Source organism: Schistocerca piceifrons, chromosome 5 (assembly GCF_021461385.2).
Source record: "Schistocerca piceifrons isolate TAMUIC-IGC-003096 chromosome 5, iqSchPice1.1, whole genome shotgun sequence".
Lineage (NCBI taxonomy): Eukaryota > Metazoa > Arthropoda > Insecta > Orthoptera > Acrididae > Schistocerca > Schistocerca piceifrons.
Window position 1 is genome coordinate 476,171,299 of NC_060142.1, and position 18,772 is coordinate 476,190,070.

The following is an 18,772-nucleotide window of genomic DNA, read 5'->3' on the forward strand; positions in this document are numbered from 1 at the left end:
ATCTGAATCAGCTTCCGCGACCTGTGCAATTTTTTTATAGTTCAAAGGAAAGGATTGGAAAATTCAGAATCCTGAGTGTCGATGTGACAACAAGATGCAGCAGAAGCGTCCGCATTACCATGCTGAGCTGTCGGACGATACACTATCTCGTACTGATATTGAGACAACAACAATGCCCATCGTTGCAATTTCTGGACTGTCCGTACAGGAGCCGGTTTCGTCGAATGAAACGAGGATTGATATGGCTTGTGATCCGTCACTAAGTAGAATTTTCTGCCATACAAATAGTGGTGGAATTTGGTGGTACCATACACGATGGCCAACGCCCCTTCCTCTATTTGTGAATAGTTACACTGAGCTATGAACAGCACTTTTGATGAGAAAGCAGTAGGTCTATCTGTATCACCAAATCTGTGCGAAAGCACTGCACCAATTCCGTAAGAAGAAGTGTCTACTTGCAACACAAACTGTTTGTCTGGATCAAAGTGATCATAAGCACTGAGCAATGCTTCTTTAAGTTTTTGAAAAGCTTCTTGGCACTCAACTGTCCAAATAAAAGGGACGTTCTTGCGACACCAGCGATGGAGTGGAGCTGCGATTTGTCCATCATTCGGTTGTTGTTGGTGTGGTCTTCGGTCATGAGACTGGTTTGTTGCACCTCTCCATGCTACTCTATCCTGTGCAAGCTTCTTCATCTCCCAGTACCTACTGTAACCTACATCCTTCTGATCTGTTTGGTGTTTCATCTCTTGGTCTCCCTCTACGATTTTTACCCTCCACGCTGCCCTCCAATACTAAATTGGTGATCCCTTGATGCCTCAGAACATGTCCTACCAACCGATCCCTTCATCTAGTCAAGTTGTGCCACAAACATCTCTCCTCCCCAATCCTACTCAATACCTCCTCATTAGTTATATGATATACCCATCTAATCTTCAGCATTCTTCTGCAGCACCACATTTCGAAAGCTTCTATTCTCTCCTTGTCCAACCTAGTTATCGTCCATGTTTCACTTCCATATATGGCTACGCTCCATACAAATACTTTCAGAAACGACTTCCTGACACGTAAATCTAAACTCGATGTTAACAAATTTCTCTTCTTCAGAAACGCTTTCTTTCCCATTGCCAGTCTACATTTGATATCCTCTCTACTTCGACCATCATCAGTTATTTTGCTCCCCAAATAGCAAAACTCCTTTACTACTTTAAGTGTCTCATTTCCTAATCTAATTCCCTCAGCATCACCCGACTTAATTCGACTACATTCCATTATCTTCGTTTTGCTTTTGTTGATGTTCATCTTATACCCTCCTTTCATGACACTGCCCATTCCGTTCAACTGCTCTTCCAAGTCCTTTGCTGTTTCTGACAGAATTACAATGTCATCGGCGAACCTCAAAGTTTTTATTTCTTCTCCATGGGTTTTAATACCTACTCCGATTTTTTCTTTAGTTTCCTTTACTGCTTGCTCAATATACAGGGCTACCACCCTGTCTCACTCCCTTCCCAACCTCTGCTTTCCTTTCATGCCCCTCGACTCTTATAACTGCCATCTGGTTTCTGTACAAATTGTAAATAGCCTTTCGCTCACTGTATTTTACCCCCGCCACCTTTAAAATTTGAAAGAGAGTATTCCAGTCAACATTGTCAAAAGCTTTCTCAAAGTCTACAAATGCTAGAAATGTAGGTTTGTCTTTCCTTAATCTTTCTTCTAAGATAAGTCGTAGGGTCAGTATTGCCTCACATGTTCCAATATTTCTAGGGAAACCAAACTGATCTTCCCCGAGGTCAGCTTCTACCAAATTTTCCATTCGTCTGTAAAGAATTCGCGTTAGTATTCTGCATCCGTGACTTATAAACTGATTGTTCGGTAATTTTCACATCTGTCAGCACCTGCTTTCTTTGGGATTGGAATTATTATATTCTTCTTGAAGTCTGAGGGTATTTCGCCTGTCTCATACATCTTGCTCACCAGATGATAGAGTTTTGTCAAGACTGGCTCTCCCAAGGCCGTCAGTAGTTCCAATGGAATGTTGTCTACTCCCGGGGCCTTGTTTCGCCTCAGGTCTTTCAGTGCTCTGTCAAACTCTTCACGCTGTATCGTATGTCCCATTTCACCTTCGTCTACATCCTCTTCCATTTCCATAATATTGTCCTCAAGTACATCGCCCTTGTATAGACCTTCTATATACTCCTTCCATCTTTCTGCTTTCCCTTCTTTGTTTAGAACTGGGTTTCCATCTGAGCTCTTGATATTCATACAAGTGGTTCTCTTATATCCAAAGGTCTCTTTAATTTTTCTGTAGTCAGTATCTATCTTACCCCTAGTGAGATAAGCCCCTACATCCTTACATTTGTCCTCTAGCCATCCCTGCTTAGCCATTTTGCACTTCCTGTCGATCTCATTTTTGAGACGTTTGTACTCCTTTTTGCCTGCTTCATTTACTGCATTTTTATATTTTCTCCTTTCCTCAATTAAATTCAATATTTCTTCTGTTACTCAAGGATTTCTACTAGTCCTCGTCTTTTTACCTATTTGATCCTCTGCTGCCTTCACTACTTCATCCCTCAGAGCTACCCATTCTTCTTCTACTGTATTTCTTTCCGCCATTCCTGTCAATTGTTCCCTTATGGTCTCCCTGAAACTCTGTACAACCTCTGGTTTAGTCAGTTTATCCAGGTCCCATCTCCTTAAATTCCCAGTTTTTTGCAGTGTCTTCAGTTTTAATCTACGGTTCATAACCAATATATTGTGGTCAGAGTCCACATCTGCCACTGGAAATGTCTTACAATTTAAAACCTGATTCCTAAATCTCTTTCTTACCATTATATAATCTATCTGAAACCTGTCAGTATCTCCAGGTTTCTTCCGTGGGTACAACCCTCTTTTATGATTCTTGAACCAGGTGTTAGCTGTGACTAAGTTGTGCTCTGTGCAAAATTCTACCAGACGGCTTCCTCTTTCATTTCTTCGCCCCAATCCATATTCACCTACTACGTTTCCTTCTCTCCCTTTTCCTACTACCGAATTCCAGTCACCATGACTATTAAATTTTCGTCTCCCTTCACTATCTGAATAATTTCTTTTATTGCATCATACATTTCTTCAGTTTCTTCGTCATCTGCAGAGCTAGTTGGCATAGAAACTTATACTACTGTAGTAGGCGTGGGCTTCGTGTCTATCTTGGCCACAATAATGCGTTCACTATGCTGGTTGTAGTAGCTTACCCGCACTCCTATTTTTTATTCATTATTAAACCTACTCCTTCATTACCCCTATTTGATTTTGTATTTATAACCCTGTATTCGCCTGACCAAAAGTCTTGTTCCTCCTGCCATCTAACTTCACTAATTCCCACGATATCTAACTTTAACCTATCCATTTCCCTTTTTAAATTTTCTAACCTACCTACCCGATTAAGGGATCTGACATTCCAAGCTCTGATCTGTAGAACGCCAGTTTTCTTTCTCCTGATAACGACGCCCTCTTGAGTAGTCCCCGCCTGGAGATCCGAATGGGGGACTATTTTACCTACGGAATATTTTACCCAAGAGGACGCCATCATCAATTAATCATACAGTAAAGCTGCATGCCCTCGGGAAAAATTAAGCTGTAGTTTCCCCTTGCTTTCAGCCGTTCGCATTACCAAAACAGCAAAGCCGTTTTGGTTATTGTTATAGGACCAGATCAGTGAATCATCCAGACTGTTGCCCCTGTAACTACTGAAAAGGCTGCTGCCCCTCTTCAGGAACCACACGTGTGTCTGGCCTCTCAACTGATACCCCTCCGTTGTGGTTGCACCTACGGTACGGCTATCTGTATCGCTGAGGCACGCAAGCCTCCCCACCAACGGCAAGGTCCATGGTTCTTTGGGGGGGGGGGGGGAGGGGGGGTCATTCGGTATGAACCGAATATCATTCGGTATGAACCGAATATAACAGTTCATTTTCCCTAAGACAGACTGCAGTTCTGTGACACTGCGAAGAACTGGCAAATGAAGTATGGCTACCAAATGTGACTGAAGACGATGTACACCTTGACCAAGATACTGCAACTCAGGTTTTAAAAAAATCACACTTGTCAAGTCTACACTTTAGTCCTGCATCAGGCAATACACGACACAAAGCACATATATTTTCAATGTGTTATTCAGGTGTGCGACCTGCTACGACAATATCATCGAAATAGTTTGAACAGTTTGGTACCTGAGTAGTCAGCTGTTCCAAATACCGTTGGACAATGGCGGGTGCGGAAGCACTACCAAAAGGCAAACGTAAACATTTAAACAAACCTAAATGAGTGTTCACAACACGTACTTTTTGAGATTTTCCATTTAGCGTTATTTGAAGATACGCGTCGCGCAAATCAGTTTTTGAAAAGTAACGACAAGCGCCTAATCTGTCCATGGGATCCTCTGGGCATGGCAACGGATACATATCAATCTCAGTAGACTCATCATTCACTGTAGACATAAATTCAACACAGAGGCGAATGTCACCTGAAGGTTTGGCGAGCAAAACCAGTGGATTTGCCTTTGACTAGCTTGCATGGTCCCAATAGCTCTGCTATCTTGCAATTCTTTAAGTTCAGCAAGATTTTGTCCCATAATGCAATGGGAACAGTCCTGGCCTGGCTAAATTTCAGCTGAGCATTTGCTTTCATAGTAATATGGATAAGAAAATCGTTAGTCTTGTGTAAATCTTACGAAAAGAATTCAAGGAATTCTTTCAGCAAGCTAGCGACACAGTCTTTTGCATTGAATGCTGTCACTGACATCACATTGTCCTGAATGGTAAAGCCAAACAAATCAAACGAATCAAGGCCAAATATGGTCTCACAATCGCGTGATTGTAGTACAGTGAAAGTAATAGTTCGCATATGCGAGTGATACATGGCAGGCAAAGTCCTTTGTCTGGGAACAGGAATGTCTCGTCCAGGTTCGAGATAGGCGTCGGGAGCCAAACAGTTCATATGTGTTACAATTCAGCAATGTAACAGAGGTACCCGTGTCCAACTGAAATTTCACACGTTTCCACTGATATGCAAATGTACAAAAAGTATGTTGGACTGGCGGAGCAGTGAAGAAACTGTGTGCTTGCTAGTTGTGCTAATGTCTGCAGTCATCTTAGAATACGCTGCATTGATTACATGGGCCTTGTGATAGAATTTTGTAAGTCAGTGGAATTCTTATGCTTGTTCCATTGCAAAAATATAGATTGGAAGAGACCTTTCTTGCCACAAGCATAACACTGTGCGTGTCTTGACAGGCAGTCTTGGCGTATGTGCTGTGAATAGCATCGACAGCATGTCTTAATTCTGTTCACCTGTTTAGAGAGCTGTTGATGCGGCCTGGAGAACTGGTTATGTGGCATGGCACGTGCAAGCTGCCTACCGGGCCGGTCGTGAACAAGGGGCGACTCGACCCAAAAAATCGGCGGTTGTTCAAATTTATCGGCCGACATGGCGCCTGAATTGTACTAATCTAGAAGTACACTATGTGATTGAATGACGGATCGGACTGTTTCAAAAGTTGACATCAGTTACATTGTACACAATTGCATCATGCAGCATAACATCTAAATATAAAGCACCATAAGCACATTTGAATCTGCATATGTAATAGCTCTCTGAAGCAGCGTATTTTCACAGATAGACTGAAGTATGCCATTGTTAAACCACTGCATAAAAAAGGGGATACACCTAATGTCAACAACTATCGCCCAATCTCTCTTCTGACTGCCTTACCCAAAATTCTTGAAAAAGTAATGTATTGTACAGTAGCATTACACCTTTGTAAAAATAAAGTTTTATCAAAATGTCAATTTGGTTTCCAGAAAGGTTTTTTAACGGAAAATGCTATATATACTTTCACTAATGAAACATTAAATGCTCTGAGTAACCAGAAGTCACCCATCGGGATTTTTTGTGATCTCTCAAAGGCTTTTGATTGTGTAAATCATGGAATACTTCTGGATTAGCTCAAGTACTGTGGTATGAATGGGACAGCGCTCAAATGGTTTAAATCATACCTGACTGGAAGAGTGCAGAAAGTTGAGATAAGCAGTTCACATAATATGCAAGAAACTGGTGATTTCTCAAACTGGGGAACAATGAAGAATGGGGTGCGGCAAGGTTCGGTCTTGGAACCTCTGTTGTTCTTAATATATATTAATGACTTGCCATTCTATATTCACGAAGATGCAAAGCTGGTACTTTTTGTCGATGATACAAGTATAGCTATCACACCCAACATACAAGAATTAATTGATGAAATTGTAAACGATGTTTTTCAGAAAATTATTAAGTGGTTCCCTGCAGATGGGCTCTCATTAAACTTAAAAAAAAAACACATTATATACAGTTCCACGCAGTAAATGGAATGACACCATTAATAAATACAGACTTCGATCAGAAATCGGTAGCTAAAGAAGATTATTCAAAATTTCTAGGTGTGTGCATTGATGAGGGGTCGAACTGGAAAAAACACACTGAATCTGCTGAAACATTTGAGTTCAGCTACTTATGCTATTAGGTTCATTGCAAATTTTGGCGATATACATCTCAGTAAATTAGCTTACTATGCCTGCTTTCGTATGACATCATATCCTGGGGTAACTCATCATTGACTAAAAGAGTGTTCATTGCACAAAAGCTTGTAATCAGAATAATTGCTGAAGCTCATCCAAGATCATCCAGCAGACACTTATTTAAAGAGCTAGGGATCTTCACTGTAGTCTCACAATATATATATTTACTTATGAAATTTGTTATTAACAATCCGAACGAATTCAAAAGTAATAGCAGTGTACATGGCTACAACACTAGGAGAAAGGATGATCTTCACCACCGAAGGTTAAATCTAACTTTGGCTCATAAGGGGGTAAATTATGCTGCCACAAAAGTCTTTGGTCACTTACCTAATAGCATCAAAAGTCAGACAGATAGCCATATAGCATTTAAAAGGAAACTGAAAGAATTACTGAATGGCAACTCCTTTTACTGATTAGATGAATTTTTGGATATAGTAAGTGGGTATTTCCCCTACCACAAAAAAAATTGAAAATATTAAGTGTCATGTAATATTTTGTGTAATGTAATATCTTGTATAGACACCTTTTATTAACATGACACGTTCCACATCATTACGAAGTGTCGTATTCAGGATCTATGGAAAAAGTGCCAATCTGATCTAATGTAATCTAAATTCCCTCATCAAAGCCTGCAAATCTGTTAACTACTCACGATAAGTTTGTTCTGACCTTTTCTTGCAATTAAACAATTGATTCCTAGCTGCTACCACATTCACTTGTTGGTCATAGTAATTAGTTAGCAAATCTACAACCTGATCATTGGAAAGTTCACTCAGTATGGCATTAGGGAGTAGTTTTTGAATGAGGTGGAACACTGCACTTCCTACCGTGGACAAAAAATAGTGAAGTTTCAGAATACCTGGCACATTGTGAACAAAGGGTGGGCTTCAAACTGTTGCAATCATTCAAGCCATTCCTCTTATTGTTCATTAAACTGGCGAAAAGGTGGTTTAGCGCTTCGAGCTACAGGTAGTGCTTGTCGTTCTGTAGTCGTTTGATTCGCCAGGAGCTGCAGTACCGTGTTTAGCACTGTTAATGTATGCTGGGTCTGAAACTGAAACATCTGTGATAGCTGCGTTGCATCTATCGCTTGCAGCTGTGGCGCTGAGCAGGGGGTGGGAGAGGTGGGGTGGGCATGTTGGAAGAGACAAAGGCAATAAACAGACAAGGCAAGCAACAAAAATAAGCACACAAGCAAAGAAAAATTCTGCAAGGACCATCTTAAAACACTGATTAGCAAAACCACTACAAGAGACACTATTAAAGCAAGTAAACACACCCTGCAAAGAAAAGACAATGCAGAATTAAGGCGCCAGCAAATAGAATAGCACACGAAAAACGGTGACCACCAGGCACGGGGTTTTTCGTATAACTCGTCGCCAGTGTTGTATACTGCCACTCATCAAATATGGGGAGTATAGGAAACCTGCTTTATCGGATCGCTGGACAACAATGCAAGCAAATCGTATTAATGAATTTTGCTGCGTAAGGAAATTATTACAATACTTAACTTTGTGTTAAACAGATGCGTCGCAAGCAAAGGGCGACAGACGAAATAAAAAAGCTCTTCAGTATAGGTAATGCTACATAGTAGAAGCGAAATGACTAGTCTTGATGCTACTACTCTTGATGCTACTAGTCTTGGTGCTATTCTTGAACTCACTGTTGAACTCGTAGAACTGGGCCGCGGCCAGATGGTGCGGCATTTATGTCCTCTTTGTGTAGAGCGCGCTGCTGTGTGTAGAACGCGCTGCTGTCGCGTTGTCCTCCTGGAGAGGGGTCGGTCACCGTGCAATTGGCTGACGTCCTCCTCACAGCCCTCTCTGCTCTAACGTTCCCACCTGGCGTGCTGGCGCTAGACTTTATGCTGGAAGACAAGACATCATGTCTGATGCCGAAGTTTGACTACATGAACAGCAGAAACGTTGTTGTTTGTTGTTGTGGTCTTCAGTCCTGAGACTGGTTTGATGCAGCTCTCCATGCTACTCTATCCTGTGCAAGCTTCTTCATCTCCCAGTACCTACTGTAACCTACATCCTTCTGAATCTGATTAGTGTATTCATCTCTTGGTCTCCCTCTACGATTTTTACCCTCCACGGTGCCCTCCAATGCTAAATTTGTGATCCCTTGATGCCTCAAAACATGTCCTACCAACCGATCCCTTCTCCTAGTCAAGTTGTGCCACAAACTTCTCTTCTCCCCTATCCTATTCAATACCTCCTCATTAGTTACGTGATCTACCCATCTTATCTTCAGCATTCTTCTGTAGCACCACATTTCGAAAGCTTCTATTTTCTTCTTGTCCAAACTAGTTATCGTCCATGTTTCACTTCCATACATGGCTACACTCCATACAAATACTTTCAGAAACGACTTCCTGACACTTAAATCTATACTCGATGTTAGCAAATTTCTCTTCTTCAGAAATGCTTTCCTTGCCATTGCCAGTCTACATTTGATATCCTCTCTACTTCGACCATCATCAGTTATTTTGCTCCCCAAATAGCAAAACTCATTTACTACTTTAAGTGTCTCATTTCCTAATCTAATTCCCTCAGCATCACCCGATTTAATTCGACTACATTCCATTATCCTCGTTTTGCTTTTGTTGATGTTCATCTTATATCCTCCTTTGAAGACCCTATCCATTCCGTTCAACTGCTCTTCCAAGTCCTTTGCTGTCTCTGACAGAATTACAATGTCATCGGCGAACCTCAAACATTTTATTTCTTCTCCACGGATTTTAACACCTACTCCGAATTTTTCTTTTGTTTCCTTCACTGCTTGCTCAATATACAGATTGAATAACATCAGGGAGAGACTACAACCCTGTCGCACACCATTCCCAACCACTGCTTCCCTTTCATGCCCTCGGCTCTTATAACTGCCATCTGGTTTCTGTACAAATTGTAAATAGCCTTTCGCTCCCTGTATTTTACCCCTGCCACCTTTAGAATTTGAAAGAGAATATTCCAGTCAACATTGTCAAAAGCTTTCTCTAAGTATACAAATGCTAGAAACGTAGGTTTGCCCTTCCTTAATCTAGCTTCTAAGATAAGTCGTAGGGTCAGTACTGCCTCAAGTGCTCCAACATTTCTACGGGATCCAAACTGATCTTCCCTGAGGTCGGCTTCTACTAGGTTTTCCATTCGTCTGTAAAGAACTCGCGTTAGTATTTTGCAGCTGTGACTTATTGAACTGATAGTCCGGTAATTTTCACATCTGTCAACACCTGTTGTCTTTGGGATTGGAATTATTATATTCTTCTTGAAGTCTGAGGGTATTTCGCCTGTTTCATACATCTAGCTCACCAGATGGTAGAGTTTTGTCAGGACTGGCTCTCCCAATGCCGTCAGTAGTTCCAATGGAATGTTGTCTGCTCCGGGGGCCTTGTTTCGACTCAGGTCTCTCAGTGCTCTGTCAAACTCTTCACGCAGTATCGTATCTCCCATTTCATCTTCATCTACATCCTCTTCCATTTCCATAATATTGTCTTCAAGTACATCGCCCTTGTATAGCCCCTCTATATGCTCCTTCCACCTTTCTGCTTTCCCTTCTTTGCTGAGAACTTGGTTTCCATCTGAGCTCTTGATGCTCATACAAGTGGTTCTCTTATATCCAAAGGCCTCTTTAATTTTCCTGTAGTCAGTATCTATCTTACCCCTAGTGAGATAAGCCTCTACATCCTTACATTTGTTCTCTAGCCATCCCTGCTTAGCCATTTTGCACTTCCTGTCGATCTCATTTTTGAGACGTTTGTATTCATTTTTTCCTGCTTCATTTACTGCAATTTAATATTTTCTCCTTTCATAAATTAAATTCAATATTTCTTCCGTTACCCAAGGATTTCTACTAGCCCTCGTCTTTTTACCTACTTGATACTCTGCTGCCTTCACTACTTCATCCCTCAGAGCTACCCATTCTTCTTCTACTGTATTTCTTTCCACAATTCCTGTCAATTGTTCCCTTATGGTCTCCCTGAAACTCTGTACAACCTCTGGTTTAGTCAGTTTATCGAGGTCCCATCTCCTTAAATTCCCAGTTTTTTGCAGTTTCTTCAGTTTTAATCTACACGTCATAACCAATATATTGTGGTCAGAGTCCACATCTGCCCCTGGAAATGTCTTACAATTTAAAACCTGGTTCCTAAATCTCTGTCTCATCATTATATAATCTATCTGAAATCTGTCAGCAGAAACGTAGTACGTGATAAACTTTTTCCCTTTTATCATTTTCTGGAGGATGTCACCGAGAAAATGTTTCGTAAAGATTTGAAATAATATGTATGTAGTTCGGCAGCCCATTCACGATGAAAATATCTTAGGCAACAAATAGACGTGAACTCTCTGAGAACGTCCAGATCGAAACTGGTATCAGCGACCGTGTGGCAGGTGTGGCCATAATGATCACTGGAATACAAAGGGTAATGAAAACAAGAAGAAAGATTTATACGCTCGGTAAACTAGGTAAAGAAGGAGTTGTGTTACAGCTTAGTGAGGAATTTGAAACTTTTAGCTCAGGACAGGAGGATGTAGAGGAACTATAGCTCAATTTCAAAAGTGTAGTTTACCACACAGTATACATGATTACGTACGTAATATAACAGTCCATGATAGGACGGACTCTCCGTGGCGTACAGTCACTGTAAATAAACTCCTAAGAAACAGTGTGTACTGCATAATAGGTGTAAAACAAAGTATAGTACAGTAGGTAGAGAGATATTGAATGAACAGTGTTTAGCTTTCAAGAGAGCAATAACTATGGTAAAAGAATATTGTGAAAAGATCTTTCTCAAAAGTCAACCAAATTCTCGTGTGGGTAAACGGTGTTAGTTTCGCCAAAGTTAGTTTCCAAACACTCACGAAGAGACACCAATTGAAACTGTAGGTAACAGAACAAGTGCATAAATCCTTAACCCCGTTTTCAAATGTTGATTTACAAAGAAGAACCCAGGCCTATTGCCCTAGTTTAATTCTCATACCACTGAAAAGATAAGTCCAATATATATATGTAACAGTGGCTCTGAGAAACAGCTGAAATCACTGAAATTGAACAAAGTTCCGGGGCCTGATGGGGACCCTATCAGAATCTGTACTGAATATACAGCTGAGTTAGTTCTTCTTTTAACTATAATCTGTCGTAGATCCCTCAAAAACAACCATGCCCAGTAATTGGGAAAAAGCGTAGGCCACATCTGTCTACAGCAAGGGTAGCAGAACTGGTCCACAAAACTATTGTCCGATATCCTTCACAGCCATTTGTTGTATATTCTTAAAACATATTTTGGGCTGTAGCAGAATGACGTATCTCTAACAGAATGACCTCCTTCATTCCAAAGAGGATGGATTCTGAAAACATTGATCTTATGAAACCCAACTTGCACTTTTCTCACATGACATACTGAAAGCTACAGATTAAGCGAGTCAAGTAGATGCAATATTTCTCGACATCCGAAACACATTTGACTGTGTCACAGCTATGTTTATTACCAAAAGTCCGACTGCATGTGGTATTAAGCGAAATATGGGGCAGTGCTGAGGATGGTTTGGTAGGAAGGAAGCAGAAAGTTAATTTGGCTGGAGAGTCACGTTGGGTGTAGTGAGGAAAGTGTGTTAGGTCCCTTACTGTTTGTGTTGTATATCAGTGATCTTGCAGACAGTATTAGTAGTAACCTCAGACTTTCTGCAGGTGATGCAGTTATCTATAATGAAGTACTTTCTGAAAAGGCCTTACAAGAATTCATTCGGATATTAACAAAATTTAAATGTGGTGCAGAGACTGGAAACTTTCTTTGAATGTTCAGACATGTACTATTGTGAACTTCACAAAACCGTAGTATCCAAGAACTATAATATCAATGTGTCACAGTTAAAATAGTTCATCTCATACAAATACCAGGATGCAACGATTTGCAAGGGTATAAAATCCGGTCACTTTAATGTGACCACCTGTCAGAAGGCTGAATAACCACCTTTCACAGCACGGACGTGCAGGAAAAGAGTCAATGAGGTTCACCAACAGAGATGTGGGCCGATGCTGATTCCAGTGCTGTGGCCAGCTGCACTATGTTTCTCGGTTAAGTATCCATGGTTGGAAGAGTCCGATTGAGGTTCCCCACAGATTATCTACTGTGTTTCAATACAGGGAGTCTGGAGAATATGGTATACTCATCTTGGTGCTCTTTGAACAACACACTTACACTGTGAGCTGTGTGACATATCGCATTGTTGTTGCTGGAAGAAGCCATCGTGACAGGAAAGAAACTAAGTGCATGTAGGGGTGGACATGGTCCCCAAGGAAAGACACATACTTGAGTTTATCCACTGTGCCATGCAGAATGACAAGTTTACAAAGTGAACGCCATGAAAACAGTCCCAGACCATAACGCTGCCTCATTTGTCCTGGACCCATACAACAATTGTTGGCGTCTGTCTGATGGAGCATAAAACGCTATGCATCTGAAAAGGCTACCAGTCGCCACTCAATTGAATCGCTGGGTTTCCACAGTGTGGCAACGATTGCACTATTTTCCACATCCCCCCGGCAAGTTGTATATACCCTCCAAATTAAGTCCTGCCACCTGCCGTCTGTGACAAGTTATTGCTTGTCGACGTCGAACATAGGCGGTGGTCACATTTATGGGACTGGACGGTGTAATTTTAGCCGCAGGTAAAGCAAGTGGTAGACTTCTGTTCAGTCTACAAAGGAGGCTCAGGGATTGGGTGTTGTGTTGTCCTAATCATCATCATTTCATCCCCATCGACGCACCAGTCGCCGAAGTGGCATCAAATCGAAAGACTTGCACCTGGCGAACGGTCTACCCGACGGGAGGCGCTACTCACACGACATTTACATTTTATCCCACATGTGATAATGAGTAAATCATATTTTTTAACTCTTAACCACTTTGCGCTATGAATATTTTGTGTATTGTGATCCTGAAATGGATATAGCTTTCGCCCATCTTGGATGACTATTTAGCTTGGGGTTTCTACTACCATTCTCATAACACTTTCTATGCATCTTTATGGCATTTGATAATGTTATTATCTGTCTGTATTTTCACTGGAAATCGTAGGACCACTTTCCATTTATTTGAGATATGCTTTATCGAATAAACATTATTCAACATAATTCTCCACAGTCTACATCAATTACAGATGTTAGGGCAGAACCCTTTTATAAAATTATTCATTCATCTTTTATTTCATATTTTCGTGTATTTAATTAATTCATAGTTCTAGCCAAGGTACAGATAATTTCACTGCAGGATCACAACTTCAGGTTATTATTTACAGCAGGGTAGTTGCTGGGCAGGAAAGCAGACATGTTCAGCTCGACTCTATGACATCATCCAGGCCGCACGGTCTAAGGTGCTGCAGTCATGAACTGTGAGGCTGGCCCCGGCGGAGGTTAGAATCCTCCCTCGGGCATGGATGTGTGTGTTTGTCCTTAGGATAATTTAGGTTAAGTAGTGTGTAAGCTTAGGGACTCATGACTTTAGTAGTTAAGTCCCATAAGATTTCGCAAACATTTGACATCATCGAGCTATGTTTTTTAAACAGAGCTATGCATAGAACAGTTACCAAAAATATGAGTAACTGCAGGTAAAATCACAATTTATTTGCTCATATGGACTGCTGGTTAGAGAGCAACTACACAGCAGCAGAAAACCATTCAGTAACTTCGCAAGTAAATAATTTGGAAATTGCAGTTATTCCAGTTTGTCAGGGGTCAGTAATCTCTGAAGGAACAGATGTGTCTGTTGTCAGTTTCTTATGCCAGATTGATAGACATGACGTTATGTGCCGCGTTCTTGGATGCCAGCTGTGGCGACAGTCGCTAGCATGACCCTCAGCCTCAGATTTTCCTTTATGTTGTATATTGAAACAAGCCGAGGGATATTGGAAATTTGTGGTAAGGTATTATGGGACCAAACTGCTGAGTTCATCGGTTCGTAAGTTTACGCACTACGTAATCTAACCTACACTAAGGACAACACACACACACCCATGCCCGAGAGAGGACTGGAACCTCCAACGGGGGAGCCGCCCGGACCGTGCAAGACGCCCTAGACCGCGCGGCGCAAAGTCGACGGTATAAAGCTGATAGTTAGCAGGCATGTGAAAGCTGACTGAGCTTCCTTAACTCTGTGGGAGTCTGCTGTGTCCGTTTTGGGTTACTAGCGTCGGCAGTGGCAGCTACGCTTTTGTACAGCGCCCTCGCGCGCTGCTGTTGTGTACAGGTGTCGGCACCGGAGAGGATACGACGTCACGTGACTGCGTGCGGGCGTCGCTGGCGGTGGCGTCTTTGTCTGCGCTGCTGCTGTACACAGCCTACTGCGGCGCACTCACGGCGGCTCTGGCTTCGGGGCAGCCGCGGCTGCCTTTCCACGACATGTCGGGGCTGCTGCGCGATGGCTCATACACCCTGGTTACCCAAGCAGGCGCTGCTGCAATGAACACCCTCAGTGTCAGTAAAACAAAGTTTCACTTATTTACTTTGCCAAACATTTACACCACCATAAACATATACACTACTGGCCATTAAAATTGCTACACCAAGAAGAAATTCAGATGATAAATGGGTATTCATTGGACAAATATATTATACTAGAACTGACATGTGATTACATTTTCACGCAATTTGAACACCACCTCTGGCCGTAATAATGGCCTTCATACGCCTGGGCTTGAGTCAAACAGAGCTTGGACGGTGTGTAGACGTACAGCTGCCCATGCAGCTTCAACACGATACCACAGTTCATCAAGAGTAGTGACCGGCGTATTGTGACGAGACACTTACTCGGCCACCATTGACCATACGTTTTCAATTGGTGAGAGATCTGGAGAATGTGCTGGCCAGGGCAGCAGTCGAACATATTCTGTATCCACAAAGGCCCGTACAGGACCTGCAACATGCGGTCGTGCATTATCCTGCTGAAATGTAGGGTTTCGCAGGGATCGAACGAAGGGTAGAGCCACGCCTCGTAACACATCTGAAATGTAACGTCCACTGTTCAAAGTGCCGTCAATGCGAACAAGACGTGACCGAGACGTGTAACCGATGGCACCCCATACCATCACGTCGGGTGATACGCCAGGACGGCGACGACGAATACACGCTTCCAATGTGCGTTCACCGCGATGTCGCCAAACACGGATGCGACCATCATGATGCTGTAAACAGAACCTGGATTCATCCGAAAAAATGACGTTTTGCCATTCGTGCACCCAGGTTCGTCGTTGAGTACATCACAGGCGCTCCTTTCTGTGATCAAGAGTAACCGCAGCCACGGTCTCTGAGTTGATAGTCCATGCTGCTGCAAACATCGTCGAACTGTTCGTGCAGATGGTTGTTGTCTGGCAAACGTCCCCATCTGTTTACCCAGGGATCGAGAGTGGCTCCACGATCCGTTACAGCCATGCGGATAAGATGCCTGTAATCTCGACTGCTTGTCATACGACGCCGTTGGGATCCAGCACGGCATTCCGTATTACCCTCCTGAACCCACCGATTCCGTATTCTGCTAACAGTCATTGGATCTCGACCAACGCGAGCAGCAATGTCGCGATACGATAAACCGCAATCGCGATAGGCTACATCCGACCTTTATCAAAGTCGGAAACGTGATGGTACGCATTTCTCCTCCTTACACGAGGTGTCACAACAACGTTTCACCTGGCAACGCCGGTCAACTGCTGTTTGTGTATGAGAAATCGGTTGGAAACTTTCCTCATGTCAGCACGTTGTAGGTGTCGCCAAAGGCGCCAACCTTTTGTGAATGCTCTGAAAAGTTAATCATTTGCATATCACAGCATCTTGTTCCTGTCGGTTAAATTTCGCTTCTGTAGCACGTCATCTTCGTGGTGTAGCAATTTTAATGGCCAGTAGTGCACTTTGCCAAACATTTACACCACAATAAATATATATGTGCAGATGCAAGCAATGAACAAAAATTTATACCAAGGCCGGGATTCGAACTCAAATCTCCTCTTCCCTAACCACTATACGACCCTCGCACAGTAGCATGGCACAACTGCACAGACAACACTAGCACGCCTCCCTCATGAATCCAAATCCCCATTCACACATCAACCCACTTGGTATTCCGCCTAAGCTCGAACGGCATTGCAGACACTCTCCAACTATGTTGGAATAACACCTCAGCACCGAACGAAAGGGAGGATCCTGCCTGAAACTCAGGCAGTGCTTTAATCAAATGAAACTACGTGGTTCCAGAGACCTTCTCAAGTCTCAGCCTTCTGTGATTTATCAATGACGTACATCCGCCATGCAGGCAGCAGCACGCTCATTTCACTCGAGGCAGCCGCACACAGCCATGCCGTACAGGAGGAGGAGATATACAAGAAGATCAAGGATGCCTGTGTACAAGACTGTGGATACCTTTGCGATTACTCCCAATAGTGTAGCACAAGAAGAGCTACTTACAGGCCCAATTACTTTTGTTGGTGCCAAAATAGGCGTCTTTCTACATCCGAAAAATGATATCACTGAACCGTGAATTTACTTTCAAAACTTTTTCTTAATAATTTACTTTATTTACTAGCGATTCATCAAGAACATTAACACATTTAATCACACTATGTGAGCGTGGAAGTAGTTGCCAGTGGGTAACTGATGAAAACAAATCAAATTTCTTTCAACAAATGGAAATTTTATTCCTAAAACCTTTTCTCTTTTTTTTTTTTTTTTTTTTTTTAGAAACAGATTTAAAATTATAATCAGAAAGCACCCTCTAAATATCAAGTTACAATTTATTCAGAGGCAGAAAGAACAAAATTTTGGCAGTATGAGCTTTTGGGCTGAGAACTTTACTGCTCCCTTTTGACACAGCTGTAGTCACGACTGCTCACAACAACCCCTGAAAGACTACACTGGTGCAAATCTGCAATACACCAGATTACTTTAAACCAAAAATTTTAACAACTCACATAAGCACATAAACTATGCACCCTGTAGGAGGCATGGATGCTCTACATTGCACATATACTGCCTCTCAAGGTGATAGGCAAAATAAAAACATATTTCAGGAATTCGGCCGTTACACTTCAAGCAATAAATTCGTTAACACCGAATCCGACAAACATGACAGAGGCAGATATTAACGTATGGCAGATTGACAGGGAGATTACTGAACAACCCGAACTGCAGGTTGCTCTAACCCACCCCTACTCCACAAGGGAAAAACGGACCAGTCAATTCATAAATAACCACCTTCCCGTGGTTGGGCAAACGGAGAAGAAGGGTGGGATGACCCCAAAACAAAGCGGCTAGTGACCTCACCAAGAAAACAAGTAGAATTTAACAAGTAAATGAAACAACATATCTCCAATCACTTAACTTATAATAAACTGCGATTTCTGGCGGAGACCTAGCGCAGCACCCCCAACGCTCTCCCGAACCGTCCGCTGCCAGCCGCTTCAACGGACGCAAGAAGGCGCGCCGATCTCCCGTCTCACAGCGTCGCAGCTCGCACCGGCCAGACCGACGTCGTGAGTTGACTCCTGAAGCTCTCGTGTCGGCCGCGAAGCCACTATCCCTCGCTATATGGCGCGGCCCACTGGACTCACGTGGCGACCTCACGTGCGCCGACGCTCAAGGCGGACAAGTCATCTTGTGTCTCAATGCCCGACCGACCAACCGATCGATCCAACCGCCAATGACCGTTGCCCGAGCAACTCGAGTAGCCCGGCGGCCTAACGCGCAAACTCAGATGCAGGAACTCAGCTCCGACCGGGCGACCACTAGCTGAGTTCTGTTACTGTCGCAGTGACAAGACTCTCATTTCGTCGACTTTAAAGTTTGATCCAAACGACAGACATACTAGCACTCCGAACGACAGACAGACACTTAGCTGCCGCACAAATGCGAACGAGAGACAGACGAGCAACTGGTGACGAGTGACTAACCCAGACTCACTCCGACTGACTCCGACTGACTGGTGAGCTTATAGCCCCCTTAAATGCACGTGAACCTTTCCCCTTTTCCACCAGAGGGAGACACCAAAGCTGCGTTTACCACAGCGGTGCCACCGCCAGAAACAGAGAGCGACTGCTTCACAGAACGCGCTGCGGCGCGCGCTGCAAAACAGCAATTTTTTCCTCGGTTCAATCACACCAGTCGTACAAGAGTGGCGCTAGTAGCACCATAACGCC

General features: G+C 42.9%; 1 protein-coding gene across 1 annotated transcript in view; it reads left to right on the forward strand.

Moving 5' to 3' along the window:
• LOC124799091 (probable glutamate receptor) overlaps positions 1-18,772 on the forward strand; it is a 198,979-nt gene that overhangs the window by 171,057 nt on the left and 9,150 nt on the right. Inside the window, exon 4 of the mRNA XM_047262630.1 lies at positions 14,839-15,069. Within this exon, the coding sequence (XP_047118586.1) occupies positions 14,839-15,069 (231 nt within the window). The remainder of the gene's footprint in view (positions 1-14,838; positions 15,070-18,772) is intronic.